At 43.6% G+C, this 27997-nt stretch overlaps 1 protein-coding gene across 3 annotated transcripts in view; it reads right to left on the bottom strand.

Annotated features, from left to right (window-relative positions):
- Positions 1-202: 202 nt before the first annotated feature.
- Positions 203-27997, bottom strand: part of tinagl1 (tubulointerstitial nephritis antigen-like 1) — a 42712-nt gene continuing 14917 nt past the window's right edge. For 2 of the 3 annotated variants that reach the window (XM_086194402.1, XM_086194401.1), the window contains 11 exons: positions 22557-22867; positions 19522-19588; positions 13794-13886; positions 13580-13694; positions 10134-10260; positions 9556-9706; positions 9279-9465; positions 8352-8397; positions 6669-6792; positions 3031-3076; positions 203-2937 (listed from right to left, as the gene is read on the bottom strand). In XM_086194402.1, the coding sequence (XP_086050528.1) occupies positions 2770-2937; positions 3031-3076; positions 6669-6792; positions 8352-8397; positions 9279-9465; positions 9556-9706; positions 10134-10260; positions 13580-13694; positions 13794-13886; positions 19522-19588; positions 22557-22867 (1435 nt within the window). In that variant the 3' untranslated portion in view covers positions 203-2769. Of the gene's footprint in view, positions 2938-3030; positions 3077-6668; positions 6793-8351; positions 8398-9278; positions 9466-9555; positions 9707-10133; positions 10261-13579; positions 13695-13793; positions 13887-19521; positions 19589-22556; positions 22868-27055; positions 27208-27997 lie in introns of those variants that run through there. The other variant, XM_086194404.1, reaches the window with a different exon arrangement.

Here is a 27997-nt window from a genome sequence, read left to right as displayed (position 1 = left end):
TAAAACTCACATCTGTTACATTAAACTCCCATTCCCACTGGCCAAACAAGCGCGCCAACATCGCTAACATCTGGATTGTGTGTCGAATGAGAAATCATTCCTGCAGAAGACACAGGTATTTACCAGCTCCTGCTCCTGTCTGCACTAATGTAGAGCAAAACAAAAAACAAAAAGAACCCATTCCACCCAGATACGATGAGCGGTTGTGGCTCCACTATCGCTAATCTACACCATGGATGTGATAAAAGCCTGTTCACTGGTGACTACTGTGAATTTCTCATCTTTAATTCAACCTGTTCGACAGCGCGAAAAAAAAATAAAATCATTCACTCAGCATGGAGTAAAAAAAAAGAAAAAGGAGGAAGATCATGTTTAGTAACCAAAGAAACATTGCCACCGTCCTCCATGTTTCTTTCTACTTGATTATCATGTGCTACCCTTTTCTAAGGGGCGTTTGTGATGTTGACCCTGACGCAGCAGAAAAAAAAAAGAGAAACAAATGCAACTTGTCTACTGGCAGCGGGACCGATCAGCTGAATTTAGCAGGTTTACCTGGGTTTTAACACCCTCACATACTTGGGTATGTGCAGCGAGAGGGCTTATTACTTATATCCTTTGTAGGAGGGGTTTTCCTTTTGCCTGGTAAAGCAAACATAATCTCGGCTAATCATACACTTGCAGTGGGACTATGATCATTTTATGGAATGAGTACAGAACTTGTGCATGTCATGTAATACGTCAAATTAATGTATATGGATACATTACATTGAAACGAGTGAAGATAATTTACAGCCTGACGTCCACCGATAAAACGAGAAGTGAAGCATCTCTTTCTACCCAGAGAAGATTGGGCATCATCTCTTCTTGTTTCGGACACGAAGCTCAGTTTGTATATCTCATGCCGTCTGGTTGCTCTTGATCATTCACTACACTTGCTCATGAAGCGAAGATTCAGCACATGAGAAGCAACAACAGCTTATTTATCTTTAGCTCCTTCACCACATTGCACATTGCCAGTCCATCCGCACATTTCTCTTTTATGTCTGTCTGCCTGTGCGAGCCCCAAGAAGACGACAGAAGGACTTTTAAGATCATGAGACAAGACGATATAGAAACTGAAAGGTCTTTTGAAGTTACAGTTGAAGCACACCAGGATGTAATTTAAGGTAAGTGGTAATAATACCGTTCTTTAATTTTCAAGTGAGGTTGAAAAACATCTGAAAAAAATCCCTCAATCCGCCTGCAATCAGCTGAAATGAAGACAACATGAAGCAAAGCGAGGCTGATCATTTGGAACATGTGAAGTTTTCAAGGAGAACACAGTGAAAATCTAAATGAGAACATTTCATGCAGCTCTTCTACAACCTGGATGACTTGAGCTGGTGTTGACTGAGCCCACAGAGGAGGTTTTCACTCCCGCCTGGCAGCAGGACCATGAAAAAAAACGACCAGGATTTCATGACATTTGATGGAAGGGTGAAATGTGGATTCATTTACATCTCTCAGGAAATATTAGCCTGCGTGGACTTTTTAAGTCACATATGAAATGCATCAAGACTGTAGCACAATCTGAACTTTAGCAGCAGTAGCTCATCCTCCTCACGACGGCGGTCCAACTATGTAGAAGTACAAGCACAAAAAAAAACAAAACAAAAAAAAGCACCGCGTGTTGAGTGTGTTATGAAAATTAACTACATACAGTACGTCTTAAAACAAGTAGTAAAATAAAACTTTGAAATACAATGGCAACAAAAAATACCAACTTTATCTCAGACTGTAACAGTGTACATGGATATTAAGACTACTTTACACAAACGCTATCTTTTGCAGTGATCCGCACAGCTGTTGCTTTAAGGCATTTACAATCGTTTTAGTCCCAAAATGCATCAGCGTGTCATTTTCAAATGATGTCATGGGGTAATTTGTCCTCAACAATGTCATGCAGGAAAAGTTAAAACTAAGAACAAATGATATGTTTCACCGGTAAGGCTCCATAATATCAAATCTAATTTTCTCTCCTCTGTATATACACGTATTTCAAGGGCCAACATTTAATACGTTTCACTTTTTTACAAAAATTTAATTAGATTAAAGAGGTTTTTTTGTTTTTTGTTTTTTTTTAATTATCCAGATTCAAATTTTGTGTGCGTGGACGTGCTGCTCTCTTAAGCTGAGCTGTGCAATGCTGACAGGTACATGTCAATAAGGTCAACTATGGTGTATCATCAAGTTCCACTGTTGGTTCTGGGTGTGTCTTTGTGAAAGCCAAATGTCCCTGTCTCCTGTCTGATAATCCGGCTCTCAGATTTCATCTTTTTCCAAGCTGTCCCTCAGAAACTGGGTGAGTCTGGATTACATTTAGAGCTAGAAAAAGACTAAAGGTTGACAAGGAAGCACAAAGAGAATGAAAAGCTTTTCTTTCATTATCACCCAAGTTGACAGAATCACCAGATGAGGACTCTGGGAATTGTGGTCTTTGGAAACATAGGTACCTGAGGTGGCTTCTTAGTGCCAGGCAAGGCAACATAAAAGAGCTTTAGCTAAGTTGAGGTTTTTTTTTCTTTTTTTTTTTGGTGGCGTAGACTGTGAGTTACACTGGAAGTCGGGAGAGTTGTTCTAAGATGTAAAATGAGGGTTCTGTCCCAGCCAGCTTGGTGTACGAGGGAATGAAGTTCTGAAATTCCTGGTGAGGTTCCCTTCTGGGATAACAACCAACTCTAGGTGGGATCAAACAAATATCTTGGTGATTTTTTGACAACCGAAGCATCTCTAAATGTGTCGGCGACGATGGTGGTGATGGTGGTTGTGCATGTCCTCCATTGTGATGCGGCCCCACACACCAATCACAAATGTTTCAATCTCACACTCGTTACCCCCACGAGCAATACGGAAGTAACCGTTCTCTCCCCAGTTCTTTCCCCAGGAGTTGGCAGCAATCTGGAAAGGCACATTACACAGATTAGGGCTTAAATAAACAGAGGGTTTTTTTAAAAGAAGTTTTGCAGGGATGTCGGTGTGTTGAGATCTTACCCAATATTTTCTTGATGTTCCATCAAAGTTTCTCTCCTCTCCCCACCTGGAGCAGAAAGCAGAGAAGATGGTTAAGCATCGTCCATCACAGCGAGCAGCATGTCAAAGGCCATCCCATCATAATCAGCATTGGAGCTGCAAAGCTGCTTTTAAAATGTGGACAACTTCCAAAAGACATGTCTGACGTCAACGCTTGTTTACCTATGACACACTGGAGATTATTGACAGAGAAAAGCAGGAAGCAGTTGAAGTAGCATTCAAGTGGGCTAAAAAATGTTCATCTTGTTAACAACATCCTGAAAACAGAGTATTTATGGCTGGGCACCACCTAGTTGTACTCCTACATCATTCCAAGCAAAAAGAACACGGAATTCCCCTCTTCCTGTGCCGTTTCGGAGCTCCAGATATGAAACAGGAAGTGGAGGGTTGGGTATGAGGAAGTCAACGCCACCTTGATCTCGTCAGTGCACAGCAAGCGACAACTCTGAGAGCGAAACATTTCTAAAAACACACAAAAAACACATGAGCAACTCTGAACTTCACCCTTCTTCCTTGCCATGGCTTTGTTCTCAGGCAAGCTTGGCAACCGCCCATAAATTCCCATCATGTCTTGCACTTTTCTTTTAGCATCGCAGCTGCCAACTCTTTGACGTTTCTGCTCGTCGTGATCAAAACCTTCCCCCAAAGCCCATTCCCATCCTGTTTTTGCTCTTCAGCTTTTCGTTTCCCAAGAGACTCTCGGTGCCCAATCGGGTGTTATCTTTTATAAGGGAAAGGAATGCTGGGAAATAGAGAGGCTGGTTTCAGAGTCAACCAACTCAGGAGCCTGTCGCCACAACACTGGCAGATAGTGCCAGCCTCCTATCAGCAAGCGACTTTATTAGCTCAGTGTTTCATTGACTGGAGTCAGACATCACACTGACGAGGAGCAGACACGTCAAAAACAGCTGAATAAAAAAGAGATGACAACTACAATCTGAAACAGACCAGAGAGCTTGACTCGAAGGGGATTGGGATACTGTGTGTGTGTGTGTGTGTGTGTGTGTGTGTGTGTGTGTGTGTGTGTGTGTGTGTGTGTGTGCGCGTGTAATGGCACGTACACACCTGTACGTGTGCTTGTGTGCACACATATGCATGCCTGCCTGCCTGCATATTTATTGGTATAGACAGAGCCAGACAGAATCGGACCACTGCTGATCTCTTATCTGGCCTCCAATCAGTTCGCCTGCTCTCTCCGGGACAATGACAGGCATACCGCCTTGACCATGTGCCCCGCCCTTTCCCAACGCCCCTCAACACACCCCTGACCTTTTCTCCGGGGGACTGATCCCCCTCTCTCTGTCCGGTGCAGTCAGGATCAGCAACCCAGACAATGCCCTTTCCACCACAGTGGACCTCAATACTCTTTCCACAAACTTTCCCAGGCACTGGGCTTAAAGGAACGCACAGCTATGGGATTTGGTCTATGTAAACACACTGATGCCTGTGGCTGGCAGGTTGGTGCTCCAAACACGATGTTCCCCACCTCCCCCTTTCGCCTCATTCGTCCCTAAACCCGTGTCTCTGGTACATCCACTCGCCCAGAGCACTGAAGAACCATAAGGTCAGGAGAAGGAGCCAAAGAGGAATTCAGGCCTTTTTTGTACCCATGAAACCCAGGGCCAGCTTGGGACACCACAAATGCCTCCGTTTATACGTTCCTGAGAACAAGGTCTGTTTGTGTGCAGCCAATCAGGGTTTACGGTTTCAAACAATTTCTCCTGCATCCACACTCTAGATTTCATGAGTCACAGAGCAGAGCAGTCAGAACCATGTGGTCAAATCTGATGACTAATATGTTGGAGCAATTCAAACAGTAGCCTGCTGATTAGACAGCTTGCCTGATGACTGGGATGTTTGTGGGTTTAGATAATATCAATCAGATAAACGCATCTTCCACTGGGTGCTGAGTAATGCAGGAGTAGCCTGGTCTGAATCCTCCAGCATCTCTAATGACACGGTTGAGCTGACTGAAGCCAGATGAGGGCTACGAGTCCTGGTCGCTGCAGCAGCACCACCGCTGGTCAGTCGGGAGGGCCTGGTCAGGTTGAGGAGGTGTCAGCTGAAGAGAAGCAGCTGTTAACGTAATGAGGGAAGCATCTGGTAGTCCACGGCCCTCCTCAGATCACCTGAGAGGGTGGAGCAACGGCCAGGGAAGCTCGGGAATAGGACGACAGACCATTCCAGAAAAAGAACAAAAATTAAATAACAAGGTGCCATTGTGTGTAGGGCACAGACCCTCCATACAGACCATTTGATTACGTCATTGAGGGCTCCCCATGGATCATCACGGGCGCCCTCCACACTCATGGACACAAAACACACTAACTTCAGGAAAGTTGGGAATCATCTTTCTCCTCCTCAGCATATCTCCTTGTTTTATTAAACTCTAGCATTCCAGTCTGCAGTGTGAACCTGACACACATCATAAACACATTCAGTTTCTCTTGAACAGTGTGTGTTTCTGAAGCATGTGATTTAAACAAAGTGCAAGTTGGAGGGCTGGAGTGTTTACCATGCACATGCCTGCATATGCTGATGTCATAAAAAAGAAGAAGAAGAACACACACTTGACACACACACACTGGCCACGAAAAGCTACAGATTCTTTGCAAAATGAGCTGTTTTCTTGTCATATCCCCTACCTGGAGTTTTCTGAATTATAATTTATTGTTCAAGTCAGAGACAAGCTGAAATGCTGCGGTACAAAGATACAGCCAAGCGCTTGCAAAAACACATTCCTCTGCCCCCATTATGAGGTAGCTGCTTATTTGTCTAATTTTGAAAGTGAGACCAGCAACATATCATTGTCACGCTTTAAAAAAACAGATGGATGGGTCACACATAAGGCTGCTGTCGAATATTTACAAGTCAAAAAAAGGTTGTTTATGACTTTTTTGACTGACCCTGGCCTCTCATTGCCCTCCAAACAACACCTAATAAAACAGTGGCCAACACCTACCTGTCTGTCTGGGGAGAGTCTAAAAGATAAAAACAAAAAGTATTTTGGCTGGAGAAGGAGAAATAAAAGGGGAACTACGGTCAGCGGTAGGTAGCCGAGGAGTGATGCTGGAGAAACCACAGAGATGTGGCATTGAAGGCAGGCGATCAGGTAATCCAGGTGTGTTTGCCCTCCGCCTGCATATTTGTGGTCGCCAAAGTTACTAGATAGAGGAGGAAGGGGGAGGGAGACCTTGTCTGGGGCAGACGGGGGAGTGGAGCCAAGGTGTGTCTTCAAGAGACTGGGAGGGAATCTTATTCATGCATACACTCTCCGCTGCAGGTGAGGCTTTGATGAATTCATCGCTGATACGGGACAATTAAAGCCTGATTCATCCTCCACAAACACTGAAAAGGAGCCTGAAACAGGAGCTCAGGGAGGGCAGATGTGTATATCCATCCACTTAGCAGGCAAATGTAAAGTGCGTGATATCCTCAAAATGAAGAGAAGCTTTAATTATCCAGCGCAAAGGTGTAATCTGAAAGTCTAGCTTAGTGTTTGTGTTGAGTGAAGGACAAAACGCTACTCTCTGTGAATGATAGGCTGATGTTTTCACACAACAAGGCTCCATATTAAACAGACTGTGGTGTGAACTTACCCAGTGATCCTGACTGAGTGGGTGCCATGTTTGCGGTATTGTGGAGGTTTGGTAAAGCTGACATCCGTGTGTTTGTAGATCCCACTCTTGTAGACAAAGAAGTCCTCGTGGACCTCCATAATAGCTGCAAGAACAAACAAGCAGAAAGGATTTACTAAGCGGATATAACGCTCTCACACACACACACACACACACACACACACACACACACACACACACACACACACACACACACACACTCACATATGCTGCTGAAGCTGCTAATTTTCTAATTTCACCAAATTCTAATTTCCCCCTGAGTCACATCCACCGAGGCAGGCAAGCAGCTGTGTGTCCATGTGTGCATACCAGGCATTCCTATGTTGTGGGGACATAAATCTGTTTATACAGGGACCCTTATGGGGACAAAAAGCAAGTCCTCATAATGTAAATTCCGTGTGCGTGCATGTGTGCGTGCGTGTGTGTGTGTGTGTTAGTGTGTTTCATTCAGGACATCAGCTGCATCAAAACAAGCACTTAAACTCTCTCCTTTAGCAACATGTTACTCAACCATGGATGCGATGAATAACATCAATACAGACGGTTTTTAACTCATTTCCACATTTGGACACCTAGAGTCCAAAGTCTGCCAATATACTAAGAGCTCCTGCTCCTATTATTTTTTTGTTTAAGTATTTGCACAAAGTACATCTCTGGAGATTTTTGAATGGACTGAGGACGGTGGTAGTAAAGGTCTCTGAGGTGCTGTGCATGGATATCCCCCTCATCTAGTGGTCAAATAACCTTTTAAAGAATGTTGCCTCTCATGCCTCCAGGCCACCAGAAGACGTTTTCATCACCTTGAGGAGGAGAATTAAAAGTTTCTTCCAAATTACCTGTGTGTGTGTGTGTGTGCGCACGCGTGTGTGTGTGTATGTGCGTGCACCTGCGTGTATGCGTGACAGGGTGAAATGAACTGTGATTTTCTAATTCCAGGTAAAAGGGAATAATTCTCCAGATGTACAGTTTATAGACCTCTTGAGAAGGTCTTTCCTGGAACAGTAGTTGGACCTCCCATCTTATCATACTAACATATCACAGTGGTACACAATGTGTGATTACACACACACACACACACACACACACACATAGATATGTCTTTGTGTTAGAGAGAAATTCAAAGGTAAAAAGGAAACTTGACATGAAGCCAATAACTCTTCCTGCACTGTGAAACAATAAATGAGAGGCTGGAGCAGATTCATAGAGGACCCCCCCCCCCCCCCGCCACATAAACACACACACACACACACACACACACACACACACACACACACGCATGTGACGCCTCTATTCAAGTGTACTTGACAATGGTCCAGATGGGCACTAGACAGTGAGGCGGTCTAGTCAAGGAAGGTCAGCTGAATTCCTCTGACATGAAGCCCCATCATTTTTGACCAAACTGAGGTGAAAGTTGAAACCCGGGACAAAACCATCAGTGAGGTCAAACGTGACATCATGGGAGGTCAGAGACCCAGGGGGGCCTTCATGGCTTCAATGTGCACATGTTTGGAATAACTGGAGTGTTTTGCTGTGTGTCCCCCAGGAGTGCAGTGCTCTTCGGAATAAAAAGAAACACTCACTCGGGAGAAAATGTTGACAATGACAGATCAGCCACAAGAGTATTTAAGGCAGTCATCATTTTACCTTGCACAGGGCCATTATCCATAATCTCCTTCATAATCTCCTTTTCCTACGAGAGAATACAAATGGTATGATTTAGAGAGACGAACAGAAAGATCACTACATGAAACGGAGAGGATGAAAAACAACACCACCCCCCACCCCCCGAATGTTGAAAGTCACTTAAGAAGATTGAGTCCAGCAGGGCCCTCTGGTGTTATTGCCTGGCCTATTGACTCCGCAGGCCATCAGGAGAGCCGAACAACACGCCACAACGACTCTGAGAGGCATCAGAGAGAGCCGTCGTTTCGCTCTTGATGGATGCTGTCTGATCATCCACATGTTGGCTACAGCTCAGCGGGTGAGGAGTTATGAGAGGTAGCTGAACCCTGGAGCTGCCAAGTTTTTTTTTTGGGGGGGGGGGGGGGTTGAGGTCAAAGGACATAATGTTTTCCTTCAATCTCATTATTTTGCGGCCAAAAGGCATAACTTGTTCAAAAATGTTTGATGACTTTTGAGGGAACAAGTCATACCTCGTGGCCCTATGACGACACCTCAAAATAAAGAGTGTAGAGGTGGCAGCGGGACATGAGGGGGAGGTGACAGAAAGATTTTTCTCAAACATGGAAGTTGCCAAACATGCAGCGAAAAAAACCAACCCAAAAAACAACAACTTCTTTATGGCATGTGTGGGGCTGCTGTCCAGTGTTAAATCCTGCACATTCCCATGTTCATTCACAAGCAAGCATGTGCAAAAACACACACTGCAACAAGCACGTGAGAGAGATTACGGCCGACTGTAGCACGAGGAAGTCAGAAAAATGTCCAGTCACGCCATAAAAGCTCTGTGTTTACTGGAACCTACTGGCCAGTTGGGTGTTGAGGGTGTTGCTGTACTGTGTGAGACAAGTGTGTGTATTTATCTTCAATCTCGTTGTGTGTATTTCTTACATTGGACGAGAGCCTGTAGGGCGGCGTGGACTGGTAGATGTCGTTGTGGTAGTTGTGTGTGTTGGGGCAGCGCTGCGTAGCCTGCCTCTTCCCTCGACCTATGGAGCGACTCTGCATCATACAGCGGCCCACCTCCGCTGGTGCTTGCTGGGGGGGCTGGTATGGATAACAAGCTTCTGTCACCACACTGAGAGAGGAGATACAGGACCACACTTTTAGAGGGTGTTACCCACGCTTTTTAGTTTCTCTCTAGTGGATGTAAAGGAGAAGTCTTTACCCTCTGCGCCGCAGGTACCACCAGGCTCCATCGACACGTCCTCCAGCACAACCCCCCTGGTTTCGTGTGTCACAGGAAATGAGGTTCTGTGGGGACAGCTGAGGAGTCATATGACCCATTGACTGGATGGAGATTCGGTCTGATGCCACAGCTGGTGAAAACACAAATACACAATATTAAAAACAATTTATGGGTGGTTTGCTCAGTTATGTGAAAACCGATGTCATTCATCTGGAGGTAAACATTCTTTGAAGAGGCTGGTTGAAAAATGTACAATTTTTTCATACCGAATGAGCGCAACTATGCTTTAGCAAAACAAACCTGAAGACCACAACCCTCTCAAACCTATGGTATCTCTAGCCTACGTCTCTGACCGCCTACAACCTCCCACTCAGAGCTGCTGACCACTTGCTCGTGGTCGTGGTTTTGCAGAAGAGGCCAACAAGAACAAGTTCCCTCTGTATCCAATCATAAATAAATGTTACTTTGACTTGACTTTGTTGTTTTTGTCCTGTATTTCTCTCCATTTTTTATTTTTTTTGGTGCATTGTCTCAGTGCAGGCAGTTTAAGGACCTACCTGCAGTTGAGAAAGCCCAGGAGGCTGCACAGTTGCCCTGGTCCAGAGGTTCATGAATCTTCCCGGGCCACTTCTCCGCTGAGTTGAAATAGGAGGGCAAACGCTCACTCTGAGGGTCCATGTTCATCTATAAGAACAAGGGACAAACGGAGACAAATTTAGAGAAACGGCTTATGCTGCCCTGCTTCAGTGTCATGTATCATGTTTATTTGCATCATCCGTAATTCCATTTCGACAAGAAAATTAGTTGTCATGGCTTTGACTTCCTAACATACATGTCGTAGATGGCAGGGAAACTGGATCCAACCAAACTCCTCACAGACAGGACCTCCGACAGCAGGGGATCAAACCCTTCTTACTCTGAGACAACAACGCTAAACCCCCAGTCTTTTCAGCACCATCAGTATGAAAACTATTATATTTCTCTATTGAGAATAATCACAAGCAACAGCCTGAAATCTAAAACAGATGTAGGCTCAAGAGCAGTTAATTCCGTGTCAGGCAGTTCTGCCCGCTTGTTTATATATAAAATAACTAATTAACAACTGCAATTAAAATACTTGTGGAGGGCTTTGTATGACAAGTTTGGATCACTGGCATATTACATAAGTTTGCTAATCAAGCCTTTCGGGAGAAGGGACTTATTCAGAGATGATTAGGACCATTTGGCCCGGCGTCAATCTCTGACGCTGTAGAATAGATGGAAACCTTTGATCCTGGTCGTCTTCAAGTAACCATGAACCCGGTCGGTTACGTCAGTGAAAAATCTACTGCGTCATTCGGGCAGTCTGAGTCGTCAGGGATGCATCCATGTAGAATATCACAGTCACTGTGACAATGAAGTGCGAATACGGTCGAGGGAGTGCACTCACAGGTACTTCTCACGTGCAATGTTATCCAGGGGCCTCCTAAACTCTCCGTCATGTGTGATAATAGAGCACATGCCAAATGACAACCCCCCCCCCCGTAGCAAAACGCCTGGCTGCCTGCTCTGCATTCCTGTCATTAATAGTGATGAATTCAGAACACATATGACCACCTGATACATAACTAAGGAATGTGCTGCTGCTCACAGATTTGTGGCGGTGGAAGGTCAAAGTCCAAACACACCAACACCTTTGACAACTGATGGAAAAAAAAAAGTCCAATAAATGTTGGAGAAACGGCTGCAAGTGCGACAGAATTCATTCATTAATTCACAATTTTCCATCCCTTACACAGCAGTCTGTGGACAGACAGGAGAGGAGGGAGGGAGATTTATGAATGGGCTCAGATCTGGTTCCCGGTACAGGTAGAGACACGCTGCAGCGAAAAAAGAGGGGGGGTGTGTTTGAGCGGAAGAAGTCGTGGAATGCTGCGAGAGGAACGCAAGGGGGGGGTGTACGGATGGAGGAAGTGATGGATAGAGGGTGTAGACGGAGGAGGAGGTTGCTTTTTTTATCCTTCAGGCAGCCACCTTCCCCTCCATCTCGACTGTCTGATGTTTGGTTCCGTCTTATGTAATCTGTCTGGGGAAAATGGAAACAAAGATGTCGCAGACCAGAGTGGGCTGCAGATCCAGATGGAGACGCCGTCACATACTGACGAGCCACCACAATTAGGCGAAAAACGGTTTGACCAGCGTTCCCTTGTTGTAATACCTTTGGAACCTGCTTATCGCAAAATCTCAAGCTATAGAGCGGGAGGAAATGAAAACAAGCAACTGTAGCGAATTACATTCTCACACGCAGGTGTTTCTCAGGTAAGAGTAAGAGATTGGCCCAAAACATTTGTCGAGGCAACATGATGTCATCAGAGCCTGTTCAGGATCAACTCTAAAATCCAACCGCTTATTCCTTAACCGAACTTCTTTTATCTCTCCAAATCTCGTCAAAAACTGCCAACAGCTTTTGGAGTTCGACCCCATCATCGGGTGATCACATGACCTCCTTGGCAGACGTAAACAAACTGAGTGTAAACAGGATTCAAGCACTCTTTGGGTGGTGTAAGATCATTGGTCATCAACCTTTTCAAAATCTTCACCAACGATGTCAACAGAGTGCTGGAACATCTCAAGTAGCCTAAAAAACTGGAGCTACATCATGGGAAACTGATCGAATCCAAACTCCACTCCGGAAAGACGCAGCCTAAAAGCTGTTTGCTGGAAAGACGCGAAAGATGTGAAGACAAAACCTTAACTTGTGCTTTGGTATCACGATGCAGTTTGTTCAGCCTTATTTGGTCCAGTTTAAATTGATTTATTTTAACTTCCGCTGGGTGAAGAAGACGGGAGTATTTAGTTGATCTTTGAACACCTGGGAAACTGATTGCATAAATGAAGGTCATTTTTTTTTCTTTTACATTTTTTAACTTTTTATTTTGTGAGAGAGTTATTATACATTGCTTACTTTCAGACGAAATACAGTGGTACCTTTACCACTCGCAATTTAGGTTTTTATTTACAAAATTACAAACAAAATACAGAAAGTCAAGTGAAATATATTTGAGAACTTTGAACGAACTGGGAAAGATAGACATATATAAAAAAGCAAATAAAAAAGATCTACCAGGGAGTATTGAAATAAAATATAATACAAAAAACATACAAGGGTCTTCGCCTGAAGTACCTTCTGGCTCAGGCCCTAATTACTAATTAGGCCAAATGAAACAATCTACAGGGTCATATTTTCGAAAATGTTTTTTTTTTAATCAACTTGTTAAATTTCCACCTGCGCACTGAGGAATAGACTCATTTCTGCAGATCATTGTTGATGACATAAAGAAACAGAAACAATCATGTGTCCTCTATCTCTTCTTATCTATTCAGAATGATGGGGAGATCAACAGGCTGCTTAGTTGATCAGTGGCAAAATGGGTTTCCATTGAAGCTCAACATGTAAACAACATCCACTGATACGTTTCCTCTCCACTTCAAAAGAGGTGAAACTCCTAGTACAACCTCTGTCTGGTCCGCTCTTTGTGCGAACAGAACTTTGTTGCATTTCCATTTCTCGCTATCGACGCGCACAAAATCATGGCTGTTTGAGCGTCCGGCTGCTGACACAAGAAACATCTCAGGCTTGCAGCCGGAGCAAAATATTAAACACAGCAGAAACACTGACTGTTTGTGATGATCTTGGCATGCTTTTCTACTCTCCATGTTTCGAGAGCTTACACACACACACACACACACACACACACACACACACACACACACACACACACACGCACACAAGTAATGTGATATCACAGCAACCCTTGTAAGGATTTCTTCTCCCTCGCCCCCTTTTAAAACACGGCTGGAGGTCAGAGGTCATGTATAAAACAGTAGGAGCTGGCAAGAGTGCTTGAGCAACTCTGGTTTATTCCTTCTGTAATTTGACCGTTAAGCCACTAAAACTGTGTTTCCCTTTCAACTGGTATTTTTTTGTTCCCCTCATAATAATTCCTTTTTTTAATGAACATACCTGGATCTCATTCATGTTCATGATAGTCCTGGAGGGTCTCTGGGTGCCCAGGCGGTAGCGGATGCCCTCGTCCAGAGTCATGCCATAGAGCTGACTGTAGTTAGCTGCCTTCCACCTGAGAGCACAAAACAGGAGAAAACGCAGGAATAAGACATGAATAAGGAAGATCTAATTGAAAATGATCAAATGTGTGGTCACACGTCCAGCTTTGTACCCATAGTTTCCTCTGTTGATGGCCTGGATCACGTAGTTCTCCATCAGACAGGCGTTCTGCTCACACTCCCAGCGTCCAGTGGTCCCACACGTGCTGCAGGGCGGAGAAACAAATTAAATGCACATTACTCTTACAGCTCAGCTAACTTCTCGCCATGTTTATTATACCGTCAGTGAAATCACAGGTCATCTCTAGAGAGCAACTATGTGAAAGCTCTGTGGAATTCCCACATAAGAAATTAAATGAGACAAAACAGACCGTGGGAGGGTTAAAAGGAGCATAAGCCTTTTAAGGCTGCAGAATGTCGATCCTTTTTTAGTCCGAAGAAATCAGAGAGACGGAGGAAGCGAAGACGTCAAAGAGATGACAGAGCAGATAAGAGAGCAGGATATTAATGATGACGTTCAGATGTTTACTGGGAGGGGGTGATCAAAAATAGAAAACACTGGGTTGTCTTTGATGACTCGCTCAGAAGGATTGTGCGTATGTGTGTGTGCGTATGTGTGTGTGTGTGTGTCTATGCATGTTTAGCCTGCCCACAAATCTCATGAGCTTGCTAAACCTTTCACCATTTTCTTAATTTATCTTCCCTTAAATCAAATACTGTAAAACTCCAAACTAAACTAATGCCTTGTATGCTTATTAAGACACTTTGTCTCAACCAGAAAAACCATTCAGAGCTCAACTTGGTCTCAGAGAACTGCCATATTGCTCCGGTCGGATGCGTTTTGTTGCTGACATTGGAGGATAATCAGTTTTCAATATTCATCCTAAAGACGAAGAAAGCTTTGAAACAATCTCTCCCACAGTTTTGTGACTAAAATAGTCTCACTAACTTCAGTCATAAATCATCAATTAGAATTTTAGGGCTGGTTTTGGGATGATATGATGAGTCTTTTCAAGGAAATGCAAACAGGTCTCAGGAGAGATGAATTCATTCCCCTTTGGAGAGTTAAAGCTTTACTGAGGTTGATAAAATATTTTCTTGTTTACGTAAAATTCATGTTTACGCTCTAAGTTGACGATAAAAAGCCACCATAGACCACTGAGATTCGGAGGACAGAATGAATGTGATATACAATTCTGGATGATGTCACATGCTGGTGTCACTTCCTGCCAATCTGAGCCTTGTTGCCATTGTTTTCAAACTTTAACATAGTGAGATTTCCCCTTCGCATCAGGACGTGTCTACATCAACATGCTTGGCACTGCTACTTGGCGTGCTATGCCCTCTACAGAGTGCAGCACTCTGTTGAATGAGCTCAGACAAGAGGATGCTACATCAACAGAAGCATCCTGGCCGATAAAGACAGATGCTGTTTCTGCTCGCGGATTCATGACAGCGAGGATTGACCTGCAACATCTTAGACGCCGCCCAGCACTGGAGATCTCTATTACTGCCTGCCCAGCTTCACTGTTAACACTGCTGATGCCATCAGACCCAGCAGACTGAGACACAGACCAAACGTGACCCGTTTACCCATAACACGCACCAGTGTAGACCCAAATCCACACTTTCGCCTGAAAAAGGCAACGAATCCAAGGACAGAACTATATTCTCTTAGAGTCAGCCCACGCATTTCCCTCCTCTCTCTCTCTCTCTCTCACACACACACACACACACACACACACACAAAATCCTCCATGTGTGCCTTTGGTGTGTGAGTGCTCCGCTCCACGAGCTGGACTAAGGCTGCCTCAGATCATTTTGCAAACCTGCTCAGGCCCTGCGACAGGCAAAGGGGAAGCACTCTGTATTCATCTACTGCATCCTAAAGCAAACTTCACATATTTCCTGAGTGGGGACTAAATGAGGACTTGAATGAAACTGAAACGTTCACCAATGTTCTTCTTGCTTTAGACGTTACCATTTCATTATCAACAAATCTGAACTTTGGGACAAAAATGTCATTGTGTATTGTACATGAGAATTTGTGTTTACAGTGAACCGGACCAAGAGGGTCATAAAACAAACACACAATAATGAGGAGGCCAGATTCTCTCTGTCTCTTTTTTTCTAGTTAAAATGAAACTTACAGCTGTTGTATCACTCTTTAAAACTAAAAAACAAACAGAGAAAACATTCCAAAAAGGCTACGTGGACGACGAATAAGACTAAAATTTTGTAATTTTCTTCCCAGCCACAAAAATATGTCTTCCTGATAACCAGAGCACACCTCCAGGAGTTTACAGCTGTAATCGCTGAGTAAATTATGTCGCCTCAATGAATTTCATCAGATATCTGCCAATGTAGCAGAGATTCACAGATTCAGAATGTGATCTAGATGGTTTCTAGATGTCCAGGAAATATTGCTGATACTGTTGCCACATCCAGCCAACGGCCTGGAAGAGTCTTCAGCATCTATGATTAGACCCAGGTTGCCTCCACAACTCTATCACTCCTTCCTTGTAATTATATAATCACATTTTCAACAAAAATAAACTAAATCTGAGATTTTCTGATAATAAGTAAACAAACATGACGGCGGTAGTAACCCTTGTAATATCTAACACACGCTAGAAGAGTTGAGACGTCAGTCCAGTGTCCCACAGAGGAGTGCATGATTGGAGGACACACACACACACACACACACACACACACACACACACACACACACACACACACACACACACACACACACTGACCTGCCTCCTCTTCCTCAGTTAGCAGAAGCCTCTGAAAAAACAATAAATTCATAAAGCTACACAGTAACGTCAGCAACGCACAGGCTCAGAGATCAGAGTGCAACCGAATGAAATATGCTAGGCTATGTTTCACATTCTCTATCACAAACCCTATTGGAGACATACACACTCATACACACACAAGTTGTATTGTCTTGTCATATCTTGCCCCTGCTACTGCCCGTGGGAACACACTCGGCAGCACGAGCAGCCTGAGTTGAACTACAGCCAAAGCAAAGGGGTGATAGTTGCCGCTTTGGGCCGCAAGCGAGGCGAGCAGGAGGCGCCACGTTGCCGATCATTCAGAACAGATAAAGACTTATCAGGATGCCAACAGTTCAGGGTGGAAGAGGCCTCGGCTGGGGATCCCATTAACTCAACAAAAGGCTGCCCCACACTTCATCTTCACAAATATGTACACACACAATAATAAACATTACAGTTGTTTTAATACTTCATGCTCACATTTGCACGTGTTTGTCTACAGGAGTTACACAATCTGTTATTGCAAGCTGTAGTTCCAGATAACGTTTATCCTGATTGTGACACCGGAGACTTTTATGGGATGAAGCTGTGATATTTGGCTGTTTGACAAGGCTTCCCCTTTTGATTTCTGCCTCCGTGAATGATCAGTCAAGACATGGAGGAGAGTCCAGATAACTAACTGCTCAGCGGGAGAGCTGCCTGTCATCTTAGGCTCACCCTCTCCTCCACCCTGCCGAGGAAGTGGAGAGGATGCACATTTGGGAAAGAGTGGGAGTAAGAAAAGGGTGTGTTTGTGAGTGTGTGTGTGTGTCCCTGTGCGGCAAAGTTGTGGTGCAATTTTTAAAGTGTCCATGTGTATTGCATTAACACGCACGTGTGAGAGCGTACGTGTACAAGACTCTTTTGTTTGACGGCGAGAGGGGGAGTTAGCACATGAATGCTGCTGTTTTCTGGCAACTTGGTACACTGTGTGCTATTTTTACCACATAACTTGAATTTGCTCAACGCCCGTAACTCTTTCCTCATGAAGAACCTTCCACCTTAACATTCATCAGCGAGATTCTAGCCTGTCTGTGCACCCGTTAGAGATTAAATTGGCACAGAAGGAAATACAGATTTCAGCGGGGTCAGTGTAGTTTGGTTGAGTGAGATCTCTTCCTGTTGTATTAAAATAAATATAAACGTACAAATGGATGTTAAATCAACATTTGCTAACATGTTAGCATAAGAGCATGCTCAGGGACCTTGAGGAATGACACAGTTGTGAGAAACCACGGTGGCGAGCAGGTGAGGAATTCTTCTTCCTGCTCTGACTCATCTGACCTCCTCCCACGAAGGACTCCTGAACTGTTCAACATCAAACTTGACTGCTGTTCGTATTAAACAGAGAAATTACAACATTGCGTGGCACGCAGGCTGCAGCAGACAGTCGTGGAGACAAAAAACACTTAAGAGCTCATCTAAAATACTGTTTTTAGTAACTCTTAACGCCATGTCAGGGTCAGGAGGAGGGGAGCTTTACTAACTACTCTGACTGGAGTCAAAACAAGCAAACTCGAGCATCATTTTACAATTTCCAGGTTTTATCTATGTGTCGTTTGATTACAGGGGAACATTATGCTCATTTCCAGCTCTAAGAATTTAATCTTTGACAAGACTAGCTTTGTAAAACATGGTCATCTTGCGCTGGGATATCACGCATTGTGTGGACAGGCACCTTCCTGCTCTGGACTGGAAATTCATTCCACAACATGAACAAGGGACACACTGGCAGCGAGGCTAAATCGCCATATGCACACACCTGTAAATGCATCTGGGAGCGATGTTTTCTCTGAACTGCACGCTTCCAGCTCATCTCCTGTCTGAAACAATGCCTTTTACCCTAGGAGTCCACTATCTTGTGATTGGCCAACTTCTACAAGTCCACGAGGGGAAACCCGGAGCATCTCTTATTAGCTGATTCCAACGTGACGCAAGACCAGGACAAACTGTTGGACACTAAGTGTTCAGAGCAGTCTGAGCCTGATCTTCTTGCTCTCTGGGATTACTTTTATATGAACTTACCAAATTATATGAAACTTTGACAACATGTGAAAAGAACAAAAATTGTAACACATGACTCAAATCAAAGATGGGGGGAAAAAAATTTAGCTTTACGATTCGATTCTGGCAATGATTCTTGTAACTGTTTCATTCATTCCTTGCTTATTGAGATAAATGTGTTATTTCTGTGGCTGGTTGTGTCTTTTCTAGGGTTTTTTTTTTTTGGTGAATGTTGCGAGTCTCCAGATCTGGTGAAAAGGAGATCGTAATCTCAGCGATGAAGACGACACTATGAAGCTCTCCATCCCGATACCGAGACACGCCACCAAGTTTGTTCCTCACTCTGTCATGACGATGATTGTTCTAGAATAATTTACAGCCGTTATCAAGCAAAGCAATTCAAGAGCTTCAGTAAGTTCTTTGCAGCTCTGTTTCAAATATATAGACACAAAAACTTCTTGGACAAACTTTCACAGAGCAAACACCTTATCAGCTAATGCCCTCAAGGGTTCTATGGGCAGTTCTATCAAACACATTGTGACCTTTCAGTCCCTACATAAAGCCTGATGTTGTTTTTTTGTAGATGGAAAACATCAACGTTTCAGGTCAGATGCAAAATGATAAAAGCTGAATGAAGATGATTCCATGATTCCTTACAAATAGTTGTTGCACAGACAAACTAAACCCTCTGAACCCTATTTTAAATTCTATTGAAGGTTATTAAGGTTTAAACATCAGCATACGGTACAATTTGGAAACATATGATGCCCAAGTAAAATGCTTGTGTGTGTGTGTGTGTGTGTGTGTGTGTGTGTGTGTGTGTGTGTGTGTGTGTGAGAGAGACATGCTGCATCATGTGCTTGAGTATTTCATGTAATGACTTCAGTGGCATGTTCGTACATAAACAGAAGGATGAAACAGTCGTAGTGATGGGGAAATCTTTTTTGTTTCAACTGTTATGGAGACAGTACAGATTTTCAAGGTTTAAAAAAAAAAAAAGAGGATTTTTACATACCACAAATTGCAATTTTCTTTGTATGTTTGGCCCGAAAAGAATCTGTTTCCATTTCTCTCACAGGTGCCTGAAGGGAGACAAACAGACGCAACTTAACATACATGGATTTAAACATGAATACCTGCAATCTCAGAGGAAGCCATGACAGAGACAACCCCAACAACAACAAAACGTTAACAGTATCACATACAACATTGTGTATGCAGGTTGTGTGGTTCTGTGTTTGAGCGTACACACAGAATATGGGAGGTTTAAGGAGCTCTGAGCTTCAGTAATCCAGCGTAGGAATGTGGCGTTAGCTTCTTTCCTGCCTTCCCAGGCTGCCAGGACCCTTGTCATGATTAAACCAGATTAAACTCCAGTTCGCCACCTCCGGTCAGATCGAGGGAGTGAGCCACACAAGCAGCAGGTCTAAGTATATATTAACGTTTATTAGTAGAGGGGGAAATTTCACAACATCCTCACTGATTAATCTCATTTATTTTGTTCATGACAAATACTCAAACAAATGTTTTGGCCCGTTAGTTTTCATCACATCTGAAACAGCACGATTATCTTACATGGATAAAACACACTTCCTTGTCTGTCCTGAGGATCTGCGAGTGCTACTGGTTTACTTTTGGATTTAAATTTGAAGTTAATAGCTGGTTTAGCACCACAAACTGTTACTGAGGAGGTGCATCCTCTTTAATATTCAGGTTCCTTCATAGTCATGAACAGGTTTCAGTACTGGTATTACAGATAACCATAATACTGAAAAATAGAAATGTATATTATGTTCTACTCAAAAAATAGCGTACATAAAGTATCCAGTCGGAGGAAGTAGTGGTGTAACTTTCCTTTTTATCCACTTTTATTTTTGTATATGTACAGACTCGTCACCTCACTATATTCTTGAATTTCTTCGCCCAGAGAGACAAATTACACAATAAACAAATTCAGAAAAGATTTTATTTTGTTCAGGTTTTCCAGAGGTGATGCGATCACATCCTCATGGCCATAACACCAGCACGGTGAAAATTTCAACACTGTTCAAATAATCTGGTGGCATCACAGTCGCCATCTTCCCTTTGAACGCCTCCACCTGATTGCACTTGCAGCTTGAGAACAGACTGTATTGACTCGGTGACTGACGGGCCATGATGTTTATCTATGACTTGACAGAAAAGCGCAGTAACTTCTAAAGGAATTCAGTGCCGCCGGAGAGTTTCACACCGGCCTCTGTTGTGAGAACAGATCGTGTGATTTATGACCAGAGATTACGCAGCGTCCCCTCGGAGCTGCCTGACGGCCCATTTCTGCAGTGTGTGACAAGATACACACTGATGAGGAGTTTTATAGAGAGGGAGTTGACGGTATGTGATTCTACATAATGAGTGACTGAGGCCCGATACAGACAAGGACTGATTGTGAGTGAATATGAAAAAACTTTGACATGGAGAGCAAAGTCCAGACAAATAATGCACTGGCACTCAGTGATAAGAGAGAGGCGCGATTGTAAAAGTCTGTCACCATCATGTGTTAGAAGCGCCACATTTCCCTCCAGCCTGTGTGACTGTGTCATCAAATACGTGCAAACATTGTGACATCGTGAGTGAGCAGGCATGGCCACACCTTGTCACCGAGGGAACACAATGCCTGCGCGGACCTCCTCTAGCTCCTGTCTGTCTCTCCTTCCTTCCACATAGCCCACATTCTTTCTCCTGACCTCCATTCATCCCTCCATCCACCCCTCCACCCCCCTTACCCTCTGTCTGGGTTAATAAGTAGCCTTCTGTTCTGCTCTGCTCTCAGGTAGGCTTCTGCTGTGGCTCGCACATTTTAAAGACCTCCTCAAAGAGAGTGGGATTAAAGCTGTGTGAGGAGGCCAAACACAGTCAAGGAGAGAGTTAGAGAGTTGTAGAAAGTGAGATAAATCTTAACTTATCCACTCAGGGATCGAATGAAAATGATATGACGGAGTATGAGAGGAAGAGGAAAGAAAAAAGGGAAGTCCTTTTTAGCTTCACTGATGGGAGTATAATCTTTTTTTTTCCCTTTTTTTGGAGAACAGGAGGTTGGCTTCTGTTATTTATTTTTCTCTCACCAAATATTCATAGCTTATTTTGGCCTTCCCTCTGAGAAGAGCAGTAGCTGCGTTTTGAGAGACATAATACACGCAGAGCTTATCATTTACCGGCTAGGGTTCCATTCAAATATATTGCCAATTTCAACAGAATGTTAAGAAATTCTGCTGAAGAAAATGGGAATTTATGCACATTAGTGTTACAGAATGGGAATAAAAAGGATTGATCCTCAGAACAGCCGCAAGTTATCATTTTCATGCACATCCTTAAACAAGTTATTGGCCTCATATCCAAAGATAAAAAGCATAAACCCTCAGCTCAGAATAAAATCTTTGCATGTCCTTCTTGCACATTATTAATCATTTACAATTTTATATATATATTATTACTCATAGTAATATTTAAATGCTCACTACATTCTCCCCACATATTTTTATGACTAAGCAAAGTCAAAGAGAGGCATTTGGTAAACTAGTGTTTCCATCAACCTTTTCTAATGCGATATTTAAAAAAATGTGCACACAAATATATTAACAGGACGTGGCCTCTGAGTGTCCCCAGACATATCATGTTACTGCATCTTAACAAAAAACGTCATTTATTAAAAAATCAGTTACTGACTGAACCATTCAACACTTTGCTATAAAGCCGTATGGATATTATTTGGAGATTTTGGGGATCAGGTGTACGTATTTTTAGATGAATAAACTGAACAATTGTCAGACACTCCCTTATTCTTTCTTCCTGACAAGTCCAAAAAAAAAAAAAACAACAAAAAAAAAAACAGGTGAGTGAGTGGGATTCATTTTCAGGTCTCCTGCTGCTTTACATTGTGGTCCAGCACAGCACTTGTCAGTAGGACTCTGACCGAGCTGATCCTGACTTAAACGAACCATGACAGGGCCCACACACACACAGACACACAGACACACACACTCCTCCAAAACTCAGTGCTGCACCACTACATACCAATGAAAGGTGGCTCCACACCCAGACAATGACTCCAGAAGTCTGGGCAGCAGTCAGAGATGGTGCGGTTGCAGAACAGATCACAGTAGCAGATTGTGTCCAGGTATGGCACCGTGCACAGATCGTCTCTGCCAGGGCAGCAGCCTCCTCTCCTCTGGCAGTAGGAGCCAAACGGGTCCCTGATTCCACCTACATGGAGGGGACTCGCAAGCTCCCTCTTGGTCCTTCTTGACAGGATTCTGTCAGCAGTTCCTTCTGCAACCACTAGGAGCAGCACCGCCACAGTCAACAGGAAGAGCTTCATGATATAGCTGTGAAGGAAAAGGAAGAGGGGTGTAAAATGTCTACACAAATGTAAATTCTATTTCATATCAGCACACTTATCCCTTAATAAAACAAAAAAGGTAAAATTTTAAAATGTTAAAGACTGAATTTCACAAGCAGAGACACTCCAAATACTTCACACTCGACAGGAAGAGAGGTGAAAAGGTTACACAGTGAGCAGCATAATTGGGGTATGACGGCTGCCAACACACCATCCGCCTCCTGCTGTTTAACTCTCTCTCTTTCACACACACACACACACACACACACACACACACACACACACACACACACACACACACACACACACACACACACACACACACACACACGGTAAGTTTAAACAGTTGGCAGCGAATGGTCCAACCCACATGATCCTCAGAGATCATCTGCTTAGTTTGTCCAACTTTCCTCTCAAGCCGCCAAGACAAACAGCAGCTAAATAAGAAAACACACTCAACAAGAAAGTGATGGAAAACAAGTGCTTAATGATAGAAACGCGGTTCTTTAAATGTTGAATGATGCATGATGGGGTCATTTCAGGTCTGAGAGCAGAGGGTTGGTTCCCAGGGTCTGCAACATACTCTAATTTGGCATTGCTTTGACAGTCATGCAGCGCTCGTTGCATTGCTGTGACAGGTAGATCCTTAGATCCAGGTGTACCATGTCTGGATGACCTCACTAGTACTGTATGAGTGACATTATCATCTAAGTTCAGGATGCTATCACAAGTGCGGAAATAAAGTCATGTCCTGCTGTCAAATCTAATCAGTTGAGGAATTTTACCCTGCAAATGGAGACAAAACACAGCCGGTTTTAAAGGTACAAGTTGTAAGAATCCTAACAGGCGAGTGATAGTGATGCTGCCACCCTGTAATACCAATTTGTACCTCTAGAGACAATAGTGAGTCACTGTAACTCGAAGGAGCCAAGACTGCACATCAATCTCGAGGGCAGTGTTAGGAGGCGGTTCCACTGGGATTCAGATAATGAGGAAAAATAACTGTAGGTCCTTGTAATGGAATGATGGAGGTGAGTCAGCAAAGAAAGAGAAGATAAAAGCAAACAGAGAAAGGCAGGACAGGCTATGTACGATTTGAGCTAAAAACAATAACACTACCTTGAACTAGCATGGACGAGTGTGAACCAGATGTGTTATTGTCTGTTTTTACCACAAATGAAAGTGCTTGTAGATGTCAAACATACTCCTGGATATAGACGACGTGGATTATACCATCCGCCCATCTGCTCTTTGACTTTTTTTGGACAGTTTCCTGACTTCTGGAGCCACAAAGAGGAAATGCAGGAGGGTGAAATATAGCTTAAATGCTACACTATGAAGTGAGGATTTTTCTTTCTTTCTGCAGGACAGGATAAGACACAAAATTAATGGAATGCTCTCATTGTGCGAGCATGAAAGGTGATGTTGCTGGCGGGTGGGAGCAGTATTAATAAAGCAGCTGTACCCCTACCACCCTCTGAATGATCTGCTGCTAGAACTTGAAGAAACAGCAGCCTCGCCACCTTCTGAGGACACTCACTGTCATAGCTTATCCAGATGACTACAACCTGTAAAGACTCATACAATTGCGAATATTCACTCATCGCTGATAAATCAGACGTATAAACTCATTAATTCAATTCAATAGAGGAGTTTTGCACCTGAATTCCACCTTATCAAGATCATAATTGTTGCGTTTTTGTTGACACTGTCAGAGAAGAAATAATTGTACTTTACATTGACAGCTGAGGTGGTTGTGAGCGGTGGCGTTGTGCTAGAGGGCATCATATTGAAATATGTTTCTCATATTCTACCCTGGTCATGTACAGTAAATGGGATGGACAAAATATCAGAGCAACCATTCTTACTGAAATGTGACTGTCAATAAAAACTAAAAATCAGTGTAATATAAATCAAAATTTTTGGCAGAGCTCTTGGATCACATAACATTCCACAGGTGGAGCGAATGGATTAGCGTGAGTTTATGTCCATTAATAAGAAACTGAAGTGCATGAATGTCAAAGATATTCTTTGGAACAATGTCACCTTTCTATAGTCTGTCAGCGAGACAGTGGTGTTTATTTTCCTCATGTAAAACGCCTCGTGCCTCAAAATTCCTACATTGTTTATAGTGTCAGGTTACTGAATGGTGGCGTCTCTGCAGGAGCAGACAAAAATGAGAGGTTGGCCTGCTGCTTACATACGTAACATCATTAATTAGCCAATCAGATCTCAGAACACAATGGACACCCTGCACATAAAGGAGAGCTCCGGAAAAGATCTTTGCTGTGCTGTTTTCTGCATGACTGTGCCTTTAGTTGGCGCGCGCGCACACACACGCACGCGCACGCACACACACACGCACACACACACACACACACACACACACACACACACACACACACACACACAAATGGCAGGGGTGGGATGGGCCGGTCTCCTCTTTTACACAAATGTTTTGTTGTGGCAGACTCAGAGCAGCAGTGCAATAAAACACCCACCAGTCTTCTGAACTGCTGAGGCCTTAAGGTCAAACTGTCAGCCAGGAAAAATTCCACCAAGTATTTATCATAATGGCTGCTGAAGGGACAGTATCAGTATCTTCCTTATGCAGGATCTGTTGAGCATAATGCACCAAAAAAAAAAATAAATAAATAAAATCACAGCTTTCCAGATAGCTGTCAGGTTAAATATCCAATATTTTAATGTATAACTAATTTTTCCAAGACTATCTAACCCATAATTCCTAACATTTCAAGGAGATCACATGAGTCAAGTGAATAAGACACAACATTTGATGCTGAGCGACAAATGTCAAACCCTCCAGAGCATAATGAGGGTTAGTGAGTGTCACAGGAGCTGCCATATGGCCCATCATTGCTCCAGACAGCTGCAGCCAGCCTATTAACCCCCCACTGCAGACACAGGACAGTTACCTCTCTCTCTCTCTCTCTCTGTCTCACACACACACACACACACACACACACACACACACACACACACACACACAAATACAGTCATGAGGAAATAGTGTACACATCGCACAAGGAGCATTTGCTTCTCAGCCTCAGGACCAAGTTCAACACCTCCACTGGAGCGTCTCTCAATGCGAAGGAAGACTGATCCGACCAAACTCTGTAATCAACATTAAAATAAATGTCATCATTTCTCTCCGTCAGTGTAGTTTGTTACATTTATTTCAGGTAAACTCTTTGACATTCACCTAAAATGCAGCACTTCTCTCCAAAAAACAACAAAAAAAACAACAACAACAACAACCCTGTGTTCCAGCTAATCTGGACAAACCATCAATCATGGTGTGTGCAAACTACTCGCAAGGAAATACAAGATGTTGCTATTCTTAAAGACTTAAAGGCATCTGGTATTAAAATGAATCCACCTGCGTTCTAGTTAGGCCGACCCTTCAACACAATGAATGGACTGGTATGACGGCTCATCCTGATGTTTCTTGTATTCCCTCATTTCAAAGAAATCAAGTTACCTCCAGGGTTTTTTTTCTTCCCCTCTCATCATAATTAAGGGTTAGGGTTAATCCCGGGAGAGCACAGACACACTCCTGATGTTACTAGAGATGTGTGAAAACCTTGTGCCCTTTGACCCCACACTTCATGTTCCGTCTCACAGGTGAACTTTGAAATATCACAGCACCTCAGGCCTCCTGGCTCAGTATATTATTCAGGCGGGTGGGGAGTCCCTTAAAAGTGGGAGTCGAGGGTTTGGAGAACATTAATCTGAGGAATGGGTGTCTAATGAGGTCTGATGCCTAACAGGTGAGTGAAGGGGATTACCGCTTTTGGTGTGTGATCAGTTTTGTTGTTAGGTACAAAGAGAAGCAACCACACACCCACTGGACTCCGTAACCCTTTGAAAAAATAATCCTGACTCCCACTCTGTCTTAAATCTATTAATAACATTCTGATAATTGTGCGCTACAAGCCCACACCTTGAAAGTCAATAACACATTACTTCACTTTTCTCTACCTGACAGCAGAGGCGGAGGACTGGTTGTACAGGACAACCAGCAAACACACAAAATCAAAAGTTTCACTAAATCTGAGAGAGATTTAGAGAAAAGCCGGGCTGTGAGGTTCAGCCTGCACCTGCCGGGGATCTGGCACCGGAGGCTAGAAATAATGAAAACAAGTCTCTTTACCTTAAATTGATGGAAAAATCCAAGCGTTTTAATCCGACAGAAAACCGGAGAGATGTGTGGACGTGCTCCTCAGGAAGCCCTTCACAGGTAGACTGGGTTTGAGTTTTTAAAAAGTCCCTTTTCTCAGCTCTTCACTCTCTCTCACAGAATCTGCTCTGTCAGACTCTATATACAGGCAGGGATAACCACTCCCCCCCACGACCCCCCTTTGCTCAGCCCTGTCCCCTGCTTCACTGCCTCCAGTTTGCTCTCTCCCTCTCCCTATCTCTCTCTCATTCACTCACACACTCTTTCTTCCTTCCTTGACTCCCACAGGTTGGCTTTGCTCTCTTACAAAGGAACCTCTGGTCTTGAAGGTTTGCCCTCACACACGTCTTCTGGTGTTTTCTTTCCACTGTCACTTTCACTAACAGCAGCACCCCCCCCCCCCCCTTGTATGATCTCACTGCAGGGTCACTTCTTGTCCCCTCCGGTGGACTGATACCGCTGACCTCTTGTCTACCCCCTAGCGGCCGTGAGTTAAATTGCAGCTCCATTGGAAGACCGCCCAGACCCACCATGTTTTGGCAGGTGTTTTTTTTTTTTTTTCAATGGAACTCTGAATGTACAAAATATGCAGCTCCTCCTTTCCAGCCTGAAAGAATCCATTTACAGCACTGAAAAAAGCGATTTTTGTTATTTTTAATGGATTTACTACACTTTGAGAACAGCAAATGTCAAATACTGCTATTTTTAGCATATTAATCATTAATTTTTTATGTGTGTGTGTGTGTGTGTGTGTGTATCATCCATCAATGCTATGTATGTGGTGCCTGCCCATATGTGAGCCAGTCTAGGGAGCTTTCTTCTTTTTGGCTTGATCAGCAACCATTTGGTTTATACTCGATGGAGTTTATACGATTTATTATGATCACCTTTAAGTTGAATTTGCTGCAGGCCTTT

This window comes from Aulostomus chinensis, chromosome 22 (genome assembly GCF_037954235.1).
Source record: "Aulostomus chinensis isolate RoL2024-O1b breed Wild chromosome 22, RoL_Achi_v1.0, whole genome shotgun sequence".
In the NCBI taxonomy this organism is placed as follows: domain Eukaryota; kingdom Metazoa; phylum Chordata; class Actinopteri; order Syngnathiformes; family Aulostomidae; genus Aulostomus; species Aulostomus chinensis.
The sequence above is the reverse complement of the archived record's forward strand: the minus strand, read 5'-3'. Positions and strand labels throughout refer to the sequence as shown.